The sequence below is a fragment of the Plecotus auritus genome, assembly GCF_963455305.1.
Source record: "Plecotus auritus genome assembly, chromosome: 4".
Taxonomy (NCBI): Eukaryota; Metazoa; Chordata; class Mammalia; order Chiroptera; family Vespertilionidae; genus Plecotus; species Plecotus auritus.
This window is the reverse complement of record NC_137775.1, coordinates 2,147,689-2,169,998: the sequence shown is the minus strand read 5'-3', so window position 1 is coordinate 2,169,998 and position 22,310 is coordinate 2,147,689. Positions and strand designations below refer to the sequence as shown.

Sequence of the window (22,310 nt, the reverse complement as noted above, 5' to 3'; positions counted from 1 at the left end):
ATAAATGGCATGTCCAGCCTTCAGCAGAGGTTTGGCGCCGTGCGGACAGAGCCTCGAAGCTCCTCACAGGAGTGGGACACCAGGCCGACAGCTTAGGGGAGGGGGGGGGGGGCTCTGCGTGTTCGTCTAACAGGGGTCCTCAAACTACGGCCCGCGGGCCACAGGCGGCCCGCCGAGGACATGGATCTGGCCCGCCGGGGGCCGCTGCCTGTCCTGCTTAGCAGCCGACGCGTCCCGGGCCCGCAGTGCACATAGGAATTTGTTCATAGTTTTTTTTTTAAACTATAGTCCGGCCCTCCCACGGTCTGAGGGACAGGGAACTGGCCCCCTGTTTAAAACGTTTGAGGACCCCTGGTCTAGCATCTGTGACCACGATGCTAACTAATCTCAGGTCCCCAGGGGACGTGCGTCAAGTCACCTCCGAGGGGCTGCTGTGAGCTCCCTCCGTCCCCACGCAGCTGCCGCCGCCAGAGGCCACCCCCTAAGAGCTCAGCGGCACCGTCACCCACTGTTGCCTTCAGCCGCGTTCACACCCTGGAAACCCCCGGAGCAAGGACGGCCGATGTGCGACCAGAGCGCCGATGTCACCCATGTCACCGTTGGGGGTGAAGGGCCACGTGCACGGACGGGATAAAAGTGACAAGTGCTGGCCTGTGTGTTCACGTGTCCGAAGCCCTCCACACTGTCGGACAGGTAGTGCTAATTAATGACACTAATGAATGAATGTTGTGACATTTTCTCTCCTTTTTTTCTCTCCCTGTTGCTCCCCCTTCTCCATTTTTAAAGCTCTAACTGACAGGCATAAAATGGGGTTCACCAGGGGGATCTGCTTGGGCCACACCCCCAAGGACTGCCAGATGCCGCTGAACACTCTGTTCACGTGGACGGTGGGTCTGAGGAGACAGCGCCAGCAGGTAAAGGAACCACAAAAGACAAGGAGCAGGTCTGACTGCTCAGCGTCACAGGGAACTGCAGCGAGGCTGGGGACACCATCGGGTGACAGGGCGGCCAGAAGCCGATTGTGGCCAGAGCAGGCACGGGAGAAAGGCCAGCCCCAGCCCCCCGGGGCAGCTGGACAGGCTGGGCCGCAGGGAGCTGGCCCTGGTCCTCCAGACATGGGGGGGCCATCGCCCTGCCAGCCAGAGCCTCGGGCCGACGGGGAAGTCCCTGCTCAGAGGCCCCGTTTCCGGGCTTCCATCGATTCCCAGCCAATCTCCTCCGTCTTCTCTCTCTTTTTTTTTTTTAAAAGGTCTCACACATTTATTACTGAACCATCCTACTATTGCAGGGGGAAAAAAATCAACAGAGCAAAATCACAAGTCCATTAATTCTCCAATTAAAATGCCCCAACTGTCCAGACAGTAGCATCTTCTCCATCATTTAAAGGTGTAGGCAACCCGGATACAGCATAAATATGTGAGTCATCTCTCATGTGTGATTTCTCATAGGCCCAGTTTGGTTCTTCTCCAATGTCTCCTCTGCGAGTTGTACCTGATTTTATGACCAGTTTTCATCCGAATCCATTGGGGAATGGGCCGGTTCTGCTTTTGTTTCTTGGCCAGGAACCTCTTGAGCCTGAAAGTCTTGTGGGAAGACATGGAGAAGGAGAAGCGAACGCACGCACCTCGATGGCGGAGAAAGAGCCCCCTCCGTCTTCTGCATCCACAGTCTCACTGTCTCTGGTGAAGGGGAATCCATTTCCTAAGTTGCGCGCTTGCTTTAACGTAATTGGTGAAAATCGCAAGTGACGTCATCAACACGACGATCAACCTGAGGCACGTGGATGGAGCTGGTTTGAAGGTGGGGGTGATGGAACGCGGGGCATTATTTTGGTTGTGTTTCCCTCTTGGCTGTGCAGGCATGCTGCAGACACATGTATGTTTCTGGTACACACCTGTTTCCATGTGTGCATTCATTTTAGGGATCTGATTCCTAGGCGTGTGTCTGTAATTTATCCACAGATACACGCGTAGTCTGCAAATCCGTTTGGCTATCTCTTTTTTTTTTTTTAAATATATTTTATTGATTTTTTACAGAGAGAAAGGGAGAGGGAGAGAGAGTTAGAAACATTGGTGAGAGAGAAACATCGATCAGCTGCCTCCTGCACACCTCCCACTGGGGATGTGCCCGCAACCAAGGTACATGCCCTTGACCGGAATCGAACCCGGGACCCTTCAGTCTGCAGGCCAACGCTCTATCCACTGAGCCAAACTGGTCAGGGCTGGCTATCTCTAAAATATAAGTCCAGGAAGCCCTCGCTGAAAACTGGAATAGTGAATTACCAAATCCTACGTTTGCCCAGATTCTTTCTTTAAAAAAAAAAGTGTTTTAATTGATTTCAGAGAGGAAGAGAGAAGAGGAGAGAGAAACATCAGTGAGAGAGAATCACTGAGTGGCTGCCTCCTGCACGTCCCCAAGTGGGGGTTGAGCCTGCAACCTGGGCCTGTTCCCTGACCGGGAATCGAACCGTGACCTCCTGAGCTCCACAGGCCAGGAAGTCCAGATCCTTTCCGTCACGTGGTGCTGGGTGCGCCAGAGTCCTGTCCTCTCCACGGCACCATCGCCACAGCCCTGCCTGTGGCCTGTTCTCCCATGGGTCCTCCTGCCTGCGGGTCTCCACATGGGATGAGAGTGCGTTCTCCACACGTGTGGCAAGCCAGGTACCCCCTTGCTTTAGGGCAGGGGTGGGCAAACTTTTTGACTCGAGGGCCACAATGGGCTCTTAAACTGGACCGGAGGGCCGGAACAAAAGCATGGATGGAGTGTTTGTGTGAACTAATATAAATTCAAAGTAAAGGAGCGGAGGGGAGAGCAAGAGAACCCTCCGCTCTTTCGGCTCCGCGGGCCGGATAGAACAGCCAGATCCGGCCTGCGGGCCGTAGTTTGCCCACGGCTGCTTTAGGCCCTCGCAGGTGAGGAAACCTATGCGCTCACAGGGACTGAAGGAAACGTCACCCAGTTGCAATACATGAACCTTATTGTTTCTTCATTCAAACCAAGTAAACAGATATGTACACACACACAGCTTTCAAGCACAGGCACGGCATTGGATAATGTCATAGCTGATGCTTAAGAAATTATTCTTCTATATTTATTTATCTCTTATATATTTTTATTGAATTTCAGAGAGGAAGGGAGAGGGAGAGAGAGAAACATCAATGATGAGAGAATCACGGATCGGCTGCCTCCTGCACGCCCCGCACTGGAGATTGAGCCAGGAACCCGGGCATGTGCCCCGCCCGGGAATCAAACCGTGATGTCCTGGTTCCTAGGTCAACGCTCAACCCCTGAGCCAAGCTGGCCGGGACATTTTCTATATTTAGCTGTAAGACATGCTGAATTATTTGTGGGTGAAAGGCAACAACATCTGGAGCTTGCATTACGATTTGGTCCGGATGGGAGGGCTGGGTGGGGCTTGAATGAGACAAGGAAGGGCGTGCCTTGTTCATTGTCGAAGCGGGTGAGGCCCTGCGAGAGGCAGATGCATTCTCCGTGCTGCTGAGTGTGCTCAGGTCCCCCGTCTCCCTCCCCGGCCTCCTCTCCCGTGTGTGCCTTCCCTGGTCCCTCCAACGCGTGCGGCTTTCCTTGGCCCGGGGCCCGGGTGCTCGCTCCCCCTCCGCCTGGACGGGGTCCTGCAGCTCTTCGCAGGCCTGAACCCTTCATGTCCCTCGGGCCTCCAATCCGACATGGCCCGCCGCGGCACCGTGGCCTCCCCTCGCTCGGCTCCGTCGCCGTCCTGCGGCCGCTGTCACTGTGTGCCTGCATCACAGCCTGCCCTCACCGCTCCCAGGGGCTCAGTCCTCCCGCCCAGGCCGAGGGCAGGGCCTGGTCCCCGGCAGGCCGGCAGTAAACATGCGTTGAAGGAATAAATAAACATTCCAATCCCCATGACACACAGAATCTTCCCGAGCGGGGCAGGCCTTTCTTTCCGTTCTCTTTCCAACACGAGATCAACAGGGACGGAAGGAATGGCCATCGTTTTCTGACTCTCTCTCTCTCTCTCTCTCTCTCTCTCTCGCTGAAAATCACAAGGGGGCAGGCAGGGGGGAGGAGGTGCGCGGCCTTCTCTCCAGGACAGAGCCGGGCGGCATGCTGCTGAGCGGGGGGGGCGGGGGGTACGCGCTGCAGAACAGCTCTCACACCAGCAAGCGGAGCTCCTGCCTGCAGTTCGGTGGGTGGGTTCCGCAGGGACTGGGCGGAGGTGCCTGCACCCTGTGTGGTCTGACACCTCCCACCCCCTTCCCCAGTCCCACCCCCACATTCCCCTTCCGGAGTCTCTCCCAAGGGCCCCGCTGTGGCCACGGTCCGACGCCCCAGGTCAGCTGCAGACAGACTCACAGCTTGGTGGGGAGCACACCTTGAATCATAGAGACCTTTTCCCCCAAAGTCAAACGCATGTCCCTGTTTTTTCCTGTTGTCCCGGCTTCCTGACCCTCTATTCCAGCCCCTGCCCATCGTTCTCTGTGTGAATACAGGGTCATATCAAAGAAGCTGTTTGTGGTCTGCTAGTACCGTTAGGAAGTAAAGCGTCTGGTCCGGCCGGCGTGGCTCAGTGGTGGAGCGTCAATCTATGAACCAGGAGGTCACGGTTTGATTCCCGGTCAGGGCACAGGCCCGGGTTCCGGGTTGGATCCCCAGTGTGGGGGGTGGGGGGGTGCAGGAGGCAACTGAACAATGATTCTCTCTCATCATTGATGTTTCTCTCTCTCTCCCTCTCCCTTCCTCTCTGAAATCAATCAATATATATATATATATTTTTTAAAAAGCAAAAAGTATGTGTCACTACAAGTTTATATCTCGTCAGCTCAAAGCTGAAATCAATAAAAATATATATATTTTTAAAAAGCAAAAAGTATGTGTCACTACAAGTTTATATCTCGTCAGCTCAAAGCATAGGGCCATGTTGCCTGAAGGGGTGGGGCATGGAGAGCAGGGGGTTAAACTCCTTTTCAATTCCCCCACAGATGGGTGCACCCAGCGTTTCCTTTATCTGCGCGGGGAGCAGCCATGGCCCGCAGCACCACGTGCTCAGGAAGCCGCATTCCCGGTGGGACCTAACAAAGGGAATTAGCCACAGACTGTGAACAGCGGCTCTAAACAGCAGAAGCAGCCAAGAGCACGGGGCCGATCAAAGGGAACCAGTCATTACAGCGTTCGTGTCCCTCTCACATCACGTTCCTAAACCACGTGGAAAGGTGGCTCCCCGGCCCTCCCCCCGCCCCCGCCCCCCCCCCCCCCCCATCAAAATAAAGCGAAATGAAACAGGGTGGGGACAGACGGCTCCTCTGGGTCATCCGTACCAAATGGCACCGCCGGGTAACATGTCCTCCGGCAACGCAAGTTCTCCTTGAAAACTTTTAAATGTTCTTCAAAAATGGAAAAGCGAATTTCTGTAGGGACTGTTCACCCCGCCAACCTCAAGGGAGGCAGAGTAGCCAGCCTCATGTTCTGAGCCTTCGCCCAGGAGAAATGGACTTCAGCTTTTCCCCTTTACTATTTAATCTAAACTGTATTAATTTATTTTAAAATGAAAGATTCTGTGTCTAATGTACGCCCCCCCCCCCCCCCCCGCCCCTTGCAGGATCGTTCTGAAGCTGGGCTTATGTGACATAAGGGCCACATAAAGGCCTGCTTTATGAGCGTTTCAGCTCAGCCGTCTTTTTCTTTCTTTCTTTCTTTCTTTCTTTCTTTCTTTCTTTCTTTCTTTCTTTTAATATATTTTTTATTGATTTTTTACAGAGAGGAAAGGAGAGGGATAGAGAGTCAGAAACATCGATGAGAGAGAAACATTGATCAGCTGCCTCCTGCACACCCCCCACCGGGGATGTGCCCCCAACCAAGGTACATGCCCTTGACCGGAATCGAACCTGGGACCCTTAAGTCCTCAGGCCGATGCTCTATCCACTGAGCCAAACCGGTTTCGGCTCAGCCGTATTTTTGTTTTTAAGGCATCGATCTGCCCCAAGCCCCGCCGTGAAACTCTCTCCGGGCAGGTGCTGCAGGGGCGAGGGAACAGCGGGCTCTGTCCCCGGAGACCGTGTCCAGGTGCCCGGACCGGCCAGTGCTCCGCTCCAGCCGCCCAGGGACCAGGAAGTAGGACAAGCTCCCCGAGAGGGGTTTTCAGAATAAGAGGTGCCCAGTGACCCCCCCGGAGTCCGATGATGCTCACCCCTCTCTGCTCACCGGATGAGCCCTTTTCAGTTCTGAGCGTAACATCTTAAGAAGGACAAGCCTGGTCCCAGGACCGTCCCAAGAAGGCTGACCCCAGTGCCATTGCGGCATGAAAATCAATCAGCGGGGGCTGCTTAGAAAATTAATGACTCGAGGGAGACACAGGGGGTCGTCAATCTTTGGATGGCCTGTCACCGGGAAGATGAAGCAGGCTGATTCCGCATGATTCTAGAAGGGCACAAGCAAGATCCACAGACGGAGACCGTGTGACAACACGTCTTCGCTCTGGATAAGAACGTGGATGGATTTCCTTGCAAAGTGGGGCGCTCTGGTCCCCGGCGGGGCTCCATGGACAGCGACAGAAGATGGCCTTGTCGGGGACACTGTAGAAGGCGCCTGCGTGGGTCCACCCAGCGCCGGGGGGCGGTGTGGCCAGCCCGCTACCCATCCATAAAAATGTAGCCCTCGGGTCCCCCCTCAAGGCTAGTCACTGAGAAATACCAGCCGGCCGGGGCTGCGTTTCTCAGCCGCCTTCCCCTGCGGTTGGGGTCTGGTCACGAGTTCTGTCCTTTGGCATTTAGAGTCCCAGGGGTCCTCAAACTTTTTAAACAGGGGGCCAGTTCCCTGTCCCTCAGACCGTGGGAGGGCCGGACTATAGTTTTAAAAAAAAACTATGAACAAATTCCTATGCGCACTGCGGGCCCGGGACACGTCGGCTGCTAAGCAGGACAGGCAGCGGCACCCGGCGGGCCGGATACATGTCCTCGGCGGGCCGCATGTGGCCCGCGGGCCGTAGTTTGAGGACGCCTGGTTTAGACGGTGACAGAAGTGATGTTTGTCATTGCTACGGCACAGTCGCCAGTTAGCTGCCATCGCTGCCCGTGTTCCCTCCACCTGCTGTGTGGCTGCCGCCGCCCTGGTGAAGGGCCGGGTCCCAGGGCGAGGAGCCCGCGGCCCGAGGGCTGCCCCCAGGTCAGGACTGGTCCACGGGCCAGAACTCAGCCGGTGCAACTTGGGCTGAATTACACTTTGTGGCAGCTCGCACGCCCTCAGCGAACGTGCCCTCTAAGTCCCCCCCACACACACACACACTGTAAAGAGTGTGTTCTTCTACCTGAACACGGTTGCTGCTGGAACTCATGGATTACGGAGGAATTCTGGAGATTTCTCTTCTCAGACAGCATTTCCTCCAGGACGGGGTTGGGGGTGGGGGGGCTATGAATCTGTCCTGTTCCCACCCTAGTTCCGAGCCTCTGTCCCGGGCAGCTTCGCCACCTTCTCAGCAGCTGAGCATGGGCCTCCTCCCTCCTCCCTCCTCCCTCCTCCCTCCTCCCTCCTCTCCTCCTCCCCTCCTCCCCCCTCCCTCCTCCCTCCTCCCTCCTCCCTCCTCCCTCCTCCCTCCTCCCTCCTCCCTCCTCCCTCCTCCCTCCTCCCTCCTCCCCCCTCCCCCCTCCCTCCTCCCTCCTCCCTCCTCCCTCCTCCCTCCTCCCTCCCCCCTCCTCCCCAGCTGCTGCGTGTCGGGCGGCGTGTGGCTCTCGGGCCGCGCTGGTGACATGCAGCCCTGAGTTCTTCCCGCTGCTGGAAGGGTCAGGCCACAGGCCACCACGGCGACCCTAAGAGGGACTGCGAAGGTCCTGTTGCTGCTGGGCTAGGGCGAGGGACACGGAGCCTCTGCTCTTCTTGCAGAAAGACTCCGAAGGGTGGCTGCGCCGGCCCCCCAGGCATCGCTGGGGAGACGCGTGTCTTCTGCGGGCACGCGGCCCTGTTGCTTCCCCTTTGGAGGGCAGTTCATGGCCATAGAACGGTGAAGGCCAAAGGCAGGCTCAGGACCAGAATAGCCGCGACTGTGCAAGCGCGTGACCTGGTGAAACACACACATCATGACGCCGGCTCCGCGGCCGTGAAGGGTTCACGCCTTGACGTTGTTTGGGTTGGAAATATGGGTCACCCTTTGCAGCAAAGGGCCTCGAGGCAGCGAGCAGTTAATCCTTTGTCAGGGCCACGGCCGCTCAGGGCAGAGCCGGGCTCGGCTGCCGTGTTTATTTCCCTTGGCCGCGCTCTGTCGGACACGGGGGATGTTATTACGAGGATCAGACCTTCATCTCCGGCCAAATTCCTGCAGAGGGCGGGGGGCCGCCAGCTTGTTTTCCTGCTGCGGGCGGGCCGCGCGGGGCTGCGCACTCAGACCCCCCCTCCCACGGGTCCGTTAGGCCTTGCCTTGTGGGTGGCCCAGGCCCCTGCACATCGGAGGGGGCCCCTGGGAAGAGCAGGAATCCCCCCTAAGTACTCTCAGGGGACCCAGCTCTCTCCGGCCTCCTCAATCTGCTCGGGAAGGAGCTGATGCTATCCGTCAGGGACGCGGAGACGTTGTGTCTCTCTCGGGTTGGGGGGCCGGGGGGACGGCAGGTGGATAACTCTTTCGGGGCCGAGCGGGTCAATGCTGTCAATACGGTTCTGAGTTTACAATCAGCGTCCCTTTGGCAGAGAGAGGAGTTTAATGTGTAATTAAGGCTTCGGAAATGGTGTCAGCACTTTCCCCTGCAAGACCGGAGGGCGGGCGCTGAGCAGGCTGAGCCACGTGGCCTCCGGAGGCGGTTCTGCGCCTGCTCTGTGCCTGGGCCTCCACCTGGACCTGGGCCTCCACCTGGACCTGAGCTCTGTGCCTGGGCCTCCACCTGGACCTGGGCTCTGTGCCTGGGCTTCCACCTGGACCTGGGCCTCCACCTGGACCTGGGCCTCCACCTGGACCTGAGCTCTGTGCCTGGGCCTCCACCTGGACCTGGCCCTCCACCTGGACCTGGGCCTCCACCTGGACCTGGGCCTCCACCTGGACCTGAGCTCTGTGCCTGGGCCTCCACCTGGACCTGGCCCTCCACCTGGACCTGGGCCTCCACCTGGACCTGGCCCTCCACCTGGACCTGGGCCTCCACCTGGACCTGGCCCTCCACCTGGACCTGAGCTCTGTGCCTGGGCCTCCACCTGGACCTGGGCTCTGTGCCTGGGCCGGCACCTGGACCTGGGCCTCCACCTGGACTTGAGCTCTGTGCCTGGGCCTCCACCTGGACCTGGGCCTCCACCTGGACCTGGGCCTCCACCTGGACCTCGGCCTCCACCTGGACCTGGGCTCTGTGCCTGGGCCTCCACCTGCACCTGGGCCTCCACCTGGACCTGGGCCTCCACCTGGACCTGAGCTCTGTGCTCAGCCTCCACCTGGACCTGGGCCTCCACCTGGACCTGGGCTCTGTGCCTGGGCCTCCACCTGCACCTGGGCCTCCACCTGCACCTGGGCCTCCACCTGGACCTGAGCTCTGTGCCTGGGCCTCCTCCTGGACCTGGGCCTCCACCTGGACCTGGGCCTCCACCTGGACCTGGGCTCCGGGCGGAGGTGCTGAGATGTGCCGGGAGGGCAGCTCCAGGGCTCCCTGGGTCTATGCTGCTGCCTCTGAGGGGACCCGGTGAGTCAGCTCAGCCTTGAGGGGCCAGTTGTGGCTACATTTCTGAGGCCAAACCCCCTCACTACCTGTCAGCACCTCTGTGGCCCGCGCCTGGGAAACACACCTCCTCCTCCGTGGAGAGCGGCCCTGATGCAGCCGGCAGCCACCCCCATCCCGTGGTCTTGGCCCCGTGGGCCTGGGCAGGCACCGGTTGAAGGAGCCTCGTGGGTCCATCTCTGTCCACTGCGCTGGAGGGTGGCACATGGGTGGCTTTGCTATGCGTCAGCGTGCGATCCTGTGATCGCAGCTGTGAGACAGTGTACTTCTCCCTCCAGGTCGGGCCACTCAGGACAGGGGACACTCGGAGGCCCGGCTCCCCCTAGTGGCCTGTGGGACCGCACACAGAATTGTGCTTCCTCCTCCACGAGGCCCTGACCCACCCCCTCCTGCACAGCCTGCTCCCATGCCAGGCCCCGGGGAACACACACCGGAGCCTTCGTCCCAGCAGCCGGAGCAGGGGGCCGAGTCCCAGGGCTCGGAAAATGCCTTCTGCTTCTCTGCTTGTCAGTCAGTTTCCCAGCAGCGACCTTAGCCACAGCCTCTCGCCTGCCAGACTGCAGTTGGGGTTCTTGGCCCGAAGGGATGTCTGGACACAGAAGGTTGGGGGGCAGATACCTCCCAGCTGTCATTCCCCTCCTGGTTGGACTCTTCCATCGATATCATGGAAATCATGTCAGCGAATTTAACCCATGGAGCTCTCAAACACCCTCACCACCAAGGAAACAAGTCAAAAGGGCAACAGCAATGACAATATCCCCAAACTGAACAAGGATTGTGGAGGCTTCTGAGCTACAGTGCTTTGGACAAGAATTAGGAAGGACTTCATTTTATTTTTTCTCTTGAAATCTGTTTCTTTGATCAAAGCAATAGTAGGGCTGTGCTTTCACTCCTACAACATGACATATGGCACCTTCGCTAGGTTGAGTGGGCCAGGAGAGGGGAGGAGGACGTTACTGTGGGTGGTGTGAGCCATGGATGGTGGGAGTGGTGGGTGGTGTGAGGTATGGATGGTGTGAGCCATGGATGGTGGGAACTACGGATGAGTGTGAGGTATGGATGGTGTGAGCCGTGAATGGGTGAGTGGTGGGTGGTGTGAGGTATGGATGGTGTGAGCCATGGATGGTGGGAACTACGGATGAGTGTGAGGTATGGATGGTGTGAGCCATGGATGGTGGGGACTATGGATGAGTGTGAGGTATGGATGGTGTGAGCCGTGAATGGGTGAGTGGTGGGTGGTGTGAGGTATGGATGGGTGTGAGCAGTGGATGGTGTGAATGGTGGGTGGTGTGAGTGGTGGGTGGTGTGAATGGCGGTGGTGGGAGCTTCTGTGCAGTCTATCTAGGCTCAGTGTCCGGCTCCCATTGCTTGTCTTCACCAAGTTCATGGACATCGGACTGTCCCTCGATGTCTCCGTTGCACAGGGCCCCCACCTGAGAGCTCCGATGCATAGTCACTGAGGTAACATTGGAAACTGCGTAGGACATGACCCATAGGAAACGTGTGCTGTTACTATTAGCTCTAGGGGAGCAGCAGGATCGAAAACTCCCATGAGCTTTTGTTCCACACGTTTACGCTTCAGGACCTGCCAAAATCTAATGAGGTTTCAGAAATTTAGAAAGAGGCAGCTGTCTGCTGAGACCTGCCATCCTGCAGAGCATGGGGGGGGGGAGAGTGCTGGGGGTGTGTGTTTCCGGCTGATGCAACAGCTGGAAACGAGGCCGGTGTCGGACGCCTGCGGGCTCCGTCATGGGACGCTCTATTTCCAGGCGGCGGTGACATTCTGGCCCGAGCTATCTTGGGATGGCTTTTAAGTGGCCGCAGAGATGCATTTCGGGCCGGGGGCGGTGAGGACAGGTGTCCGTGGAGTGCTGGCACAGGGCTTGGAAACTTCGGGGCGGGGGGTGGGGGTGGGGACCAGGCCTCAGATAAATCCCCAGACCCTGAATCTGCCCCAGGCTGGGAAGGGCACGGGGCAGCGGTCCAGACATAAAATCAAAGACCCTGGCTGCGAGCCGTTGGGTGGAAAAACAGACATTGGTGGCTTCCGAAGCTTGTCAACCTCCAGCGTGTCACGAACGTGGACTACGCGGGCGGGATCAACGCTCTCAACAGAAAGTGCGACACGGAATTGAGTGCTGGGAGGACATCCTGACGCTTCCTGCCCCTGACGCGCCTCGTGGGTCCGTGCTCCCGGGGCACAGTGGCCACGCCCTCGGCTCTCCCCAGCCCTCCATGCAGGCCCCCTGGCTCCCCGTGGCTTCCCCGCCTGTGCTGACCTCCTCTTCGCTCCCACCCGCCGCATCCCAGTGCTGGGCCACGTGGCACACATAAGCCCCCTCGTGTTGCTCAGGTGGTCATTGGACAGGGCAGCCAGGCGAGGACATGGCTGTAGAGGTGTCTGCAGGGGAAATGGAGGGGCCCGCTATTGACAGGGCTGGAAGGGGACCGGGTCCTAAAGCGGGCCTCCCTCTGTCACCGGGGAAGAAGGACACGCACAGGGAGGAAGGGCACACTTTCCGGCCCGTGTCCTGTCTTCCTCCCCCGCTGTCACCGACAGGGACTCGCACACAGGGGGGCCGTGGGCAGAGCTGGGACTCGCGGTCTAATGAAAGGAGCTCCTCCCCTTTGCACGTCACTCATCAAGGACCGGGGTCTCCGTCCGTGGGCGTCTTCCCGAGGGCTGCATGGAGGAGGAGACCCTTCTCTTCCTTCCTCCGGGAGGTGGTTGTTATTGTGGTGGCCACCCGGCCGGGGCGGGGTGCCTGGTAATCGCAGTAGCCCTCGGGCGCTTTTGTCACCCAACTATGGCACCGTGGCAGCTGACACCCATGAAAATAGCTCGGGGCTGTGGGATGTGCCGTAAATAAGCAGGAGGCAGCCGGGCAGCGGCTGCTGCTCGGGTGCCCGGGGCTGCTGTGTTTTGAAGGGCTGGCTCCTGGGTCTGAGCGCTTGTTCTGACTCAGCTGACAGGGCCGGAGGGGGGCTGGGCCAGTTCCCACCTCCGCCCCCTCCGTGGTGACAGCTGCTGTCCCCTGACTCACAGGAAAACCATTTCTCCGCCCTTCCCCACCTCCAGCCCTTTCCTGGCGGGGCTCCCTGCCCCCCTCCCACCCCCTCCCGGTGGCAAAGGGTGAGGATGGCCCGGCTCCTGGCCAGGCTCTCCGAGGCTCCCGCCCCTGCCCAGCCCCAGCACTCCGCAGCAGCAGCCAGGTCCCGTTCTCAATCTCGGGGGCCTGGCGCTCCCCCTTGGCGCCCTCGGGAAGTGGTTTGGGCTGGACTTGGGCAGCAAGGAGCTGGGAGAGTCCGTCTTCTGGGTGCTCATGGAGAAAGGGGCCCGGGCTCCAGCTCTGGGGGCCAGGGCACCCCGACTCAGCCGCACACGGGCAGCCACGGAAAGGTCCCAGCCTGAGAGCCCTGGGCCTGGGCAGAGCGCAGGGCCCGCCTCAGCCTGTGACACCGACGCCACCGGGCCAGGCGCCACCTCGGTGACTTCTCATACGTGACCCAGGGTCTCCCTCTGCCAGGCCCCTTGCCACCCCTGCTCTGCTCCGGGTCCAGGAGCGCCCCCTGGTGGCGGGAAGAGCTTTGGACAGATTCTTTTTCTTTTAAACAACTACATTGTCTCGATTTTTGTGTTTCCCCCTAATTCCTGGAGTGGGAAATATTCGTTGTTAGTTTGCAGATTAGTAGGGGGGAGGGAGAGACGCGGGAGGTAGTTTTATCACCTTCATCGTCTTCACTGCCATTATCTTCACCATCGTCATCGTCATATTAAAGCCCCGATCCAGCCACGCTCACCCCCTCAAACCTGGACATTGAAAACATCTCTTTCACCATCTCTTTGCCTTCAGGATCCTACCTCCTCATCCTGGTTAATTTACGTCTCAAAGTTAAACAACATTTTCTTAAAACGACGCCGCTTTCTGTCCCTGCTCTGCTAAGAGTGTGAGAAGCTGCCCTCGGATGTGCAGGGGCCCCCGAGGGGGCAGCCTCAGGCAGAGGCAGGCGGTGGGGGGGGGGTCCCTGGCGAAGTGGTGATGGGCCCTGGATGGCGGGAGGCGGAGGGGGGGTGGCAGAGGTGGCTGTGGGCCTCAGCTGTGCTCTGGGGGAGCGAGGACGCCACGCCCAGCCCCACCTTGTGAAGAGCCTCACTGGAGAGGCAGGAACTCTGAGTCGTCCACGCGCGTCGCTCACCATCGCTGTCTTCTCATCACAGCAGTCAGGAACGTCACGCCATTATCTCTGTCAAATCCGCGGATGGCGAGCTAACCCACATGCGTCACCTGCCTCAGCCTCTAGATTCGCCACGATTGTTTGTCTGCACCTGGGGACAATCACCATGAAATGCATTTTTTTTTTTTTTTTTTTTATTTGCAGCTCCAGAAGCTTGCAGGACACAAGGCGAATTATTCTTTGTGCCTTTTCGGTCCGAGCGTCTGACTCTAAGACGTTATTTTTATTTATTGGTATCGTGCCCACCAGGAAACCTTCGATTTCCCAGGATTTCTCCCTCTTTTATGAAACTGTTACTAGGAACTAAATGTCTTCTTGCGACGAGAGGAAGTGAATTCAGAATCTGATACTAGGACCATGGGTGTGTGAGCCCGCCAGTCTCGCAGGACTGGAGGCAGACCCAGGATCCCCTGGATTTGGTCTGTCTCCCCAACGCCAGGACACAAACTCTAAGCTCCAGATGCAGAGAACAGAGTCGGGCCCCCAACCCCCTTTGCCTCGTCTCTGCCTCTGCCATCCCCCTCCTGCCCCGTTCTCATCGGGAGCCAGCTTTTCACGTGCAAACACATAAATGAGCATTTCCTCTGAAGGCACCCTGAGACGCTGATGGCCCCTGTGTCTTCCCCAAAACGTGGAGAGGTCTTTCAACTGTAAAAGCAATTCGGTCACTTGTCAAGACTCCCCACTAGACGCCACTATCATTTGATCACCTGCCTCACATCTGCTCACAAACCCAACCTTCCCCCACACCAGGCTACGCGCCCCTCTCCCTGCCGTCGGAAGGGCCTTGTCTCAGGGCTACAGTGAGACACCAGTGGGTGTCCGTGAAATTCTTGTGTGTGAACCTCCCGTCCAAGTCCAGGCAACAGAAAACAGCTCTCAATCACCGCGAGGGCAGCAACTCCCGGACCCGCCACCTGCCTCTGAGCCTTGACCCTGGTGGGTGACCTTAAGTACCTGGCCAGTGTACACAAACACCATGGCACTGTTCCAGATCAGAAGGAAACCTTCATTTATGATGGTGGAAGGTGACTTGAGGGTCTGTAATTACCTGGGAAGTGCTAACGTGCCCCAGAACTCAAATTTTCTTTGTAACCTTCATTTCTAAATGTTGAGAGCCTTCCATCCTTGGTATTTTTTTTTTTAAATATTTTATTGATTTTTTTTTTTTTTTACAGAGAGGAAGGAAGAGGGATAGATAGTCAGAAACATCGATGAGAGAGAAACATCGATCAGCTGCCTCCTGCACACCTCCTACTGGGGATGTGCCCGCAACCAAGTTACATGCCCTTGACCAGAATCGAACCCGGGACCTTTCAGTCTGCAGGCCGACGCTCTATCCACTGAGCCAAACCGGTTTTGGCGATCCTTGGTATTTTGTGATTCTCACTTAGGGGCTCAGCTAGGAGACTTGAGGAGGTGCCCCCCCAGCCGATCCAGGGGTAGTTTCTCTCTGACTCCCGATCCAAAGCCCTGGTTACTGATGCATTTGAAGTTACAACGGGCTGGGTGTCAGCAAAAAGACGAATCGCTAAGGAGAATGTGTGGAACACATCGAGTCGTAGGGGCGGATAACTTCAGAAAGAGAAGAGTTGGGGACAAGCTATTTTGTGTTTGGTTGGAAGCTGAAAGGAGGGTTTAAAACCACGTAAATCCCCCAGGGCTCCCGTTAAGAGCCCACTTCGTGTCTTTGATGCTTGCAAAGCGAAGACATCGTGCTGCAGCGTCTTCTAAAGTCAAGGAGACATGGGCGAGAGCGTGTCACGTCTGATTTACACACCCTTCCGCGTTCCTACGAAGTCTGGTTCTTAAGCTTGGAGCCTTTTGTGGTTTTTTTCTTGTCTCATTGGTATCTGGAGAGATACTTGCCTACATTTAAAGGTGTGAGAATGTTCTCTTTTTCCCTTAGGCCAGAATGCAAACCACACGGTCAGATGTTCTAGGTTTTCTGCTTCAGAAGATCCTTGGTTGAGTTCCTCTTCTCTCCTTGCCCACAGTTTATTGTATCACAGAAACAGAAACGTGGGCAGAACGCTCCCACGGCACCTGTCCTACGGCCCGTGTGCCAGCAGCGCGCCCAGGACCTGCGTGGCCTGCTCGGTGTGAAGACCAGATGGCTCTTCTCTTTGGTTCTCCATCCAGTCTCCTCTCCTTGAAATCCTTCCTCTTCCCTACGGGCCTTCCATTTCTCTGTTGAGAATTCGCTCTCCTCTCCAGTTTGCACTCACAACAGGAAGCTCAGTCTCATCTCTTCTACGTGAGAAAATGCCCGGTGTCCATCCGCCCCAGCCTGGTCCTTCATCGACCCCAGAGAGCAATGCCTCTCAGAAAGCCCACGTCCCATCCTGGAAATGGGAAACCGTTCACTCCGCACAGACATGCTCATTTGACAGGAGAATTGCCGGAAACCAATCACTGTCTCACTAATAGAAAGAGGCTGGTCAACCTTGAAGCTCTGAAAGGTCAGAGCCAACCACTCCCTATCTAATGGAGACAATGGTAACTGAGGCAACTTCCCCATCTTGTAATCATGTAAATCCTTACTGATATGATAATCCGCTTATTACCTGCTTAAGGGTAATGGGTGTATCCCATAGCCTCAATGAAAGGGATAGCAAGGCCAGAGCCTAGGGTAGTCTTCCCACTAGAGGTTGGCTCCCACCTGGCCCCCCATTTTCCCAAATTAACTCTTTTCTAGTCTCTCTCTTCATTTTAGTGTGCGGCCTTCTCCAGAACCCGAACCCTGAACCGGAACCCTGAACCTACGCGGGACGTGAAAGGGGTTCCCACAGAGAATGGGGAATGAGAACCCAAAGTTCCGGTCCACATGGGGATTGTGCATTTTTGGTGGACTGCTTAACCCTTTGTCAAACCCCCCTTTTCTGTTCAGAACTGCGTTCCAATCTCCGACTCGTTCAAAACGGCCAGAATAGGCTGTAATAGAAGCAAAGATAACATCCCGTGAAACAGTCAGACTCAGTCACGGGGGAAACACATTGAAAAAAATCAAACTGGGCTTGACTGGACTTGAGTCCTGCCTAGCCCTGTCTGTTTATGCGTTTGGTGTCACAGATCAGATCTGAATGCGGGCTGGGCGGGCGTTCAGGCTACCGTAGACTCGGTGGCTTGTAAACAGGAATTTATCTCACCGTTTTTTTGTTCTTAAGTGTTTTTATTGCTTTTAGAGAGACAGGAAAGGAGAGGGAGAGAGAGGAACATCAACGTGAGAAACACCAATGGGTTGCCTCCCGCATGCACTCAGACCGGGGACGGAATCCGCCGTCTGGGCCGGTGCCCTGACCCGGAATGGAACTGGTGACCTTCGGTGCACACGGATCACCCAAATGGGCCCCACGGGCCAGGGCCGGCTCCCAGTTTGGGAGGCTGGCGGTCCAAGCTCAGGAAACCAGCGTGAGGCTCTGCTGAGGACCCTCCTCTGGGGGCACTCACCCCATTGCCGAGGGCTCCACCCCAATGACTAGTTATCTCCCAAGGGCCCCCCTCCTGACGCCCTCACGCTGGGGATTGGGACTCACAAAGGGATGTGGGGAGACCTGAGTGGCCAGTCCTGTGTACGATACAGACTCGTGAAGCAAGCACCGTGTGGGGGACGATTTAAGGTGACATAGCTGTTCCGTCTCATCACCCAGACCTGGCACTGGATCCGAGAAAAAGCTGGAAAGTGTGAAGTGGGTGGAAAGTGTGTGTCTAAAGCTAACACTAAAGAACCGACACGTGTGTTCCTTTGGAATCTGACTGTTTTGGAAAAGAACACCGTCACCACCACGACTTCTGCCGCCGTCCACACCACCGTCCAGTCTAACAGCCGCCTCTGCCTCGGGCCCCACACGGGAGTTGGCCTGCCTCACGGTTCTCCTCCGAGGCAGCGCGGCACCCATTTTACAGATGCGGAGACGCGCAGGGAACTCGGGGTCTACACCCAAACATGAGCCGCTGAGCTGGAACTGGAGCCCAGCTCCATGGCTCCCGCACACGCCGCGGCTCAGCGCCCCCACGCCCAGCAGAGCCGGCTTCCAGGTGAGTGTGCGGCCTGCGGGAGGGTCGGCGCAGGGGCAACCGGCAGGCGACGAAGCCGAGGGGCGGGGTGAGCTGCGGAGGGTCCTGCAGAGTCTGGGGACAGTGGAGGGGGGGGGGGGGTCCATGCCGCTGAGTCTGCTGCAGACCTCGAGGCGGGGCGAGCGAGTTCAGATACCTCTTCCCACCTGACTGAACCGGCCCGGTACTTGGCAACAGAGCGGTGTGAATCCGAAGCCTGGTCGCTGGAGTCCAGCATCCACGCGTTGGCTGCACGCAGCTAACACAGTCAGGAACTGCGCTGAATCCAAAACCATGGCTTTCATACGATGACGGCTAAACTGTATGCTTACGTTAAAAAATCCGACTGCAGAAAAACCCCCCAACCCAACCAAACGCACACACATGCACACACACACGTGCGCACACACGTGCACACACAAGGGCGTGCACACACGTCCACACACATGCACACACATACATGCACACACGTGCGCACACAGACGCACGCACACATGCATACATGCACTCACACACGTGCACGCACACGTGCACACACATGCACACATGCGTGCACCCTCATGCACACAGACACACATGCACGCACACACATGCACACACACGGGACAAGAGCCACGGCTGAGCAGCAGGACAGTGGCAGAGCTTTCGGGGTTGGCCAGCCCGACCCTGATGGACACCGTGGACGGGCGGCTGCCCACAGAGGCGCTGTGTCGGCTGGCGTAGCATGCAGGGAAGGCAGAACAGCCCTTCGTAGACGTTCGGTTATATCTGTTCAGCAGTGGGTTCCTGGGTGGTTGGGGAACGAAGACCCTGCCGGGAATGGCTGTGCCACCGGGACCTGGGTCTGAAGGAGAGAGGACTGCGTAGGGGCTGACAGTGTCGCGTGGAAGATGGATTAGAGCCGCCCCAGGGCTCCGGAGGGCAGGGCTGGCGGCAGTGGGCTGATGGGGAATTGATTCCGTTCGTCAGGGAAGAAGGACCTCTCACAGTTGGGGCTCTCTGACGCCCAGATGCTGCGCGGGCCGCAGGAATGGGACCCGGCTGTTCGAGGACATGGAATTACCAGGAAGCGCTCAAGTGCTCAGCTTAAATTTCAATCCCTTTTACAACATTAGAAATGACCGTGAATTCCGTTGCCCACCATGTTATTATTGGATGATAACTTTCCTGTATTAACCTTCCTTAGACGCAGAAAGGGCTGGTTCCGTTAATGATGCTAATTGCGTTGAGCATTTGCCATGGAATTCTCTCGAACAGCCGAGTCATGGTAAATGCCTCCTTCTGTTCATGAACGTTGGTATCAAGATTAAAATGACACAGACTTTCAACACATCCTAGCTCCTGTCCCGACAGGCCTGTCCGCTGACATGTTTCTCTCACTACACGGTAATCCTCCTGAGGATGGTAGCTTTGTCTTATCCTTTATATTCTCACACATGGGGCCAGAGTAATCATTGAATTACATTTAAATAAATCAATAGTTTACCGGAGATTGAGCAGAATCTGAATAAATGAACGAATGTGTGAATGAATGAATGTACGTGGGATTATGTAAATGGATTTATATACCAGGCCCAACTTTGGCAGCAGACTAACAGGCATTTTCACTTCAAACATTGTTAATTCTGTCCTCACGATCCATTTATACCAGCCGTGGGCAAACTACGGCCCGCAGGCCGGATCCGGCCCGTTCGGCTATTCTATCCGGCCCGCGGAGCCGAAAGAGCAGAGGGTTCTCTTGCTCTCCCCTCCGCTCCTTTACTTTGAATTTATATTAGTTCACACAAACACTCCATCCATGCTTTTGTTCCGGCCCTCCGGTCCAGTTTAAGAACCCATTGTGGCCCTCGAGTCAAAAAGTTTGCCCACCCCTGGTTTATACTCTCATGTGTGAGGGAAATGAGGTGAAATGAATGGAGGTGCAAGTGAGAGAGGTTGAACCACGTGACCAAGGCCACACAGCTATGATGAGCTGCAGTCCATCGCTCTGTGTGTCTCCTGAGTGATGTAGGTGTGTGTGTGTGTGTGTGTGTGTGTGTGTGTGTGTGTGTGTTCCACGTGCTGGGGTAGACGCGTGGCACCCTGTGTGACAGAGGACACGACAGAAGGAAGACAGAAGGGCAGCTATTGCAGTAAAACGCAGGCAGAGCCAGAGAGAGCTCTCAGGCCAAAGGAACATCTCCGGCCTTTAAAAAACCGAAACAATTGTTTTCCAGTCATTGAGTATCTGTCCAATGCTGAAGCGGGGGTTCATCAGACGTTTCCAGCTTTCGCATTTTTACGTTCTTATCCCAAAGGAAGGAAAAGGCGTCGTGGAAGTGTAAAAGCAGCACAGAAACGAGTCCTTTACCATTGTCACGTGGAGTCAACCTCCAAATGTTCCCTTGGCCAAGATCAAGTTCATTGCCGTCATCCTGAGATGAACCAAAGATAAGTGTCCCTCTCTCCACACGGGACTGTGTACCACGTGGACTCGTGATGACACTGAGAGAGACTGACAACGGTGAGGTGATGGAGAGCTTTCTAGCTGCAGGTTAAGACGTTCACGCACACACATACACACACACACACACACGCACACATGCTTATTTAATTCTTCCCCAAGCTGGGCGAGCAGAGAGTGTGTGGAGTGTGCAGAGGGCAAGGTGCATGGCTAATAGGAGAGGTAGGTGTTCACTCAAAGGTCAGCGGGAGGGCATCTAGTTCAGGTCAAGGCTTGTCACCGGCGGGAGAGCTGCATTTAGACCCCTTCGATTTGAAGGGTACCGTGGCCAGGAAGGCTGTGCTTCTTTAAAAAAATGTTGTTATTGATGTCAGAGAGGAAGGGAGAGGGAGAGAGAGAGAAACATCAGTGATGAGAGAGAATCACGGATCAGCTGCCTCCTGCACGCCCCACACTGGGGACCGAGCCCGCAACCTGGACATGTGCCCTGACTGGGAATCGAACCGTGACCTCCTGGCTCCTAGGTGGACGCTCAGCCACTGGCCCTGCCCGCTGGCTGGGAAGGCGAGCTGAAAAGCTCATTGCAGGGGAAGCGGCTGTGGCCGTATTATGTGCAATGTCACAGGAAGCTTCCGATAAGAAAAGCAATTTTATTTCAAGTCAAAGCGCTTCTCTGACGGGTGCTCAGAAAGCGTATTAAATTGTTATAAAACCAATCGCTCCTCTTTGAGATAGGTATTCAAGGATATACTGGCAAGTAACTCTGAATTACATTTGCAGTCTCGGTAATGACTGAGAATTAGGCATAAGAGTCAAATTCAAACAATAAAGAATTCATTTTACTTTTTTCGATGTAAAGATCCAAACGGGAAGGTTGGCCTGGAATGCTGCCGTCGGGATCAAACTCTGTCAGGTGGCGGTGACGGAGGAGGTGTGCGCACGCGGCACGGAGACGCAATTGCCCCGTATCTTTCCAAGGCGCCGCCTGGGGACTGCAGATCCGCCCAGAGCGAGCAACATGAGCAACACGGGATGCGCCGGCGAAGCTGGGGAAATCCTGGCCGTCAATACTGACGGCGCCTGACGGTGATGGTGTGGGAGCAAGTGAGAGAGCCTGTAAGATTTTGAGCGTTTTCTGGCCCCCTGTTCGCTTTAAAGCTCTAAGAGGGTTTCTGCGATTGTCTACAGTGGCTTTAAAAAATAACACAAGCGCCCTAACTGGTTTGGCTCAGTGTACAGAGCGTCGGCCTGCCGACTGAAGGGTCCCAGGTTCGATTCCAGTCAAGGGCATGTACCCTGGTTGCGGGCACATCCCCAGTAGGAGCTGTGCAGGAGGCAGCTGATTGATATTTCTCTCTCATCGATGTTTCTAACTTTCTCTCCCTCTTCCTTCCTCTCTGTAAGAAATCAATAAAATATATTTAAAAAAAAAAACACAATCCCGGCTGGCGTGGCTCAGTGGTTGAGCGTTGACCGATGAACCAGGAGGTCACGGTTCGATTCTCGGTCAGGGCACATGCCCTGATGGAAGGCTTGATTCCCAGTGTGTGTGTTGGGGCTGGGGGGAGCGGGCAGGAGGCAGCCAATCAATGATTCTCTCTTATCATTGATGTTTCTATCTCTCTCTTCCTCTCCCTCTCTGAAATCAATAAAAATATTTATATAAAAAATAACACAAAAAATACCCTGGATGGGAAAACAGGAGCGTCCCAAAGACAGAGCAGGCCCCTCGGCCTTTCCCCGCCCAGGGCTGCCCCGTGGGGGTAGCGGGAAGGGCAGAGGGGCCGAGAGCAGAGGGCTGTGGCCTGGGAACCCCTCTTCTCCCATCAGCCCTCGAACTTCATGGGCCGGCCTTCAACCCAGGCTGGACCTTGGCCTTTCGGAGAAATCCGTTAATCACACTTTTCCGGAGC

The 22,310-nt window shown here is 56.4% G+C and overlaps 1 protein-coding gene across 1 annotated transcript; it reads right to left on the bottom strand.

Annotated features, from left to right (window-relative positions):
- Positions 1-1,442: 1,442 nt before the first annotated feature.
- On the bottom strand, positions 1,443-1,598 carry LOC308245868 (large ribosomal subunit protein eL39-like; the record flags this gene model as incomplete). The annotated part of the gene is made up of 1 exon (XM_080663794.1): positions 1,443-1,598. The coding sequence occupies one exon, from the start codon at positions 1,596-1,598 to the stop codon at positions 1,443-1,445; it is 156 nt and encodes a 51-aa protein (XP_080519920.1).
- Between the last annotated feature and the right edge of the window lie 20,712 nt (positions 1,599-22,310).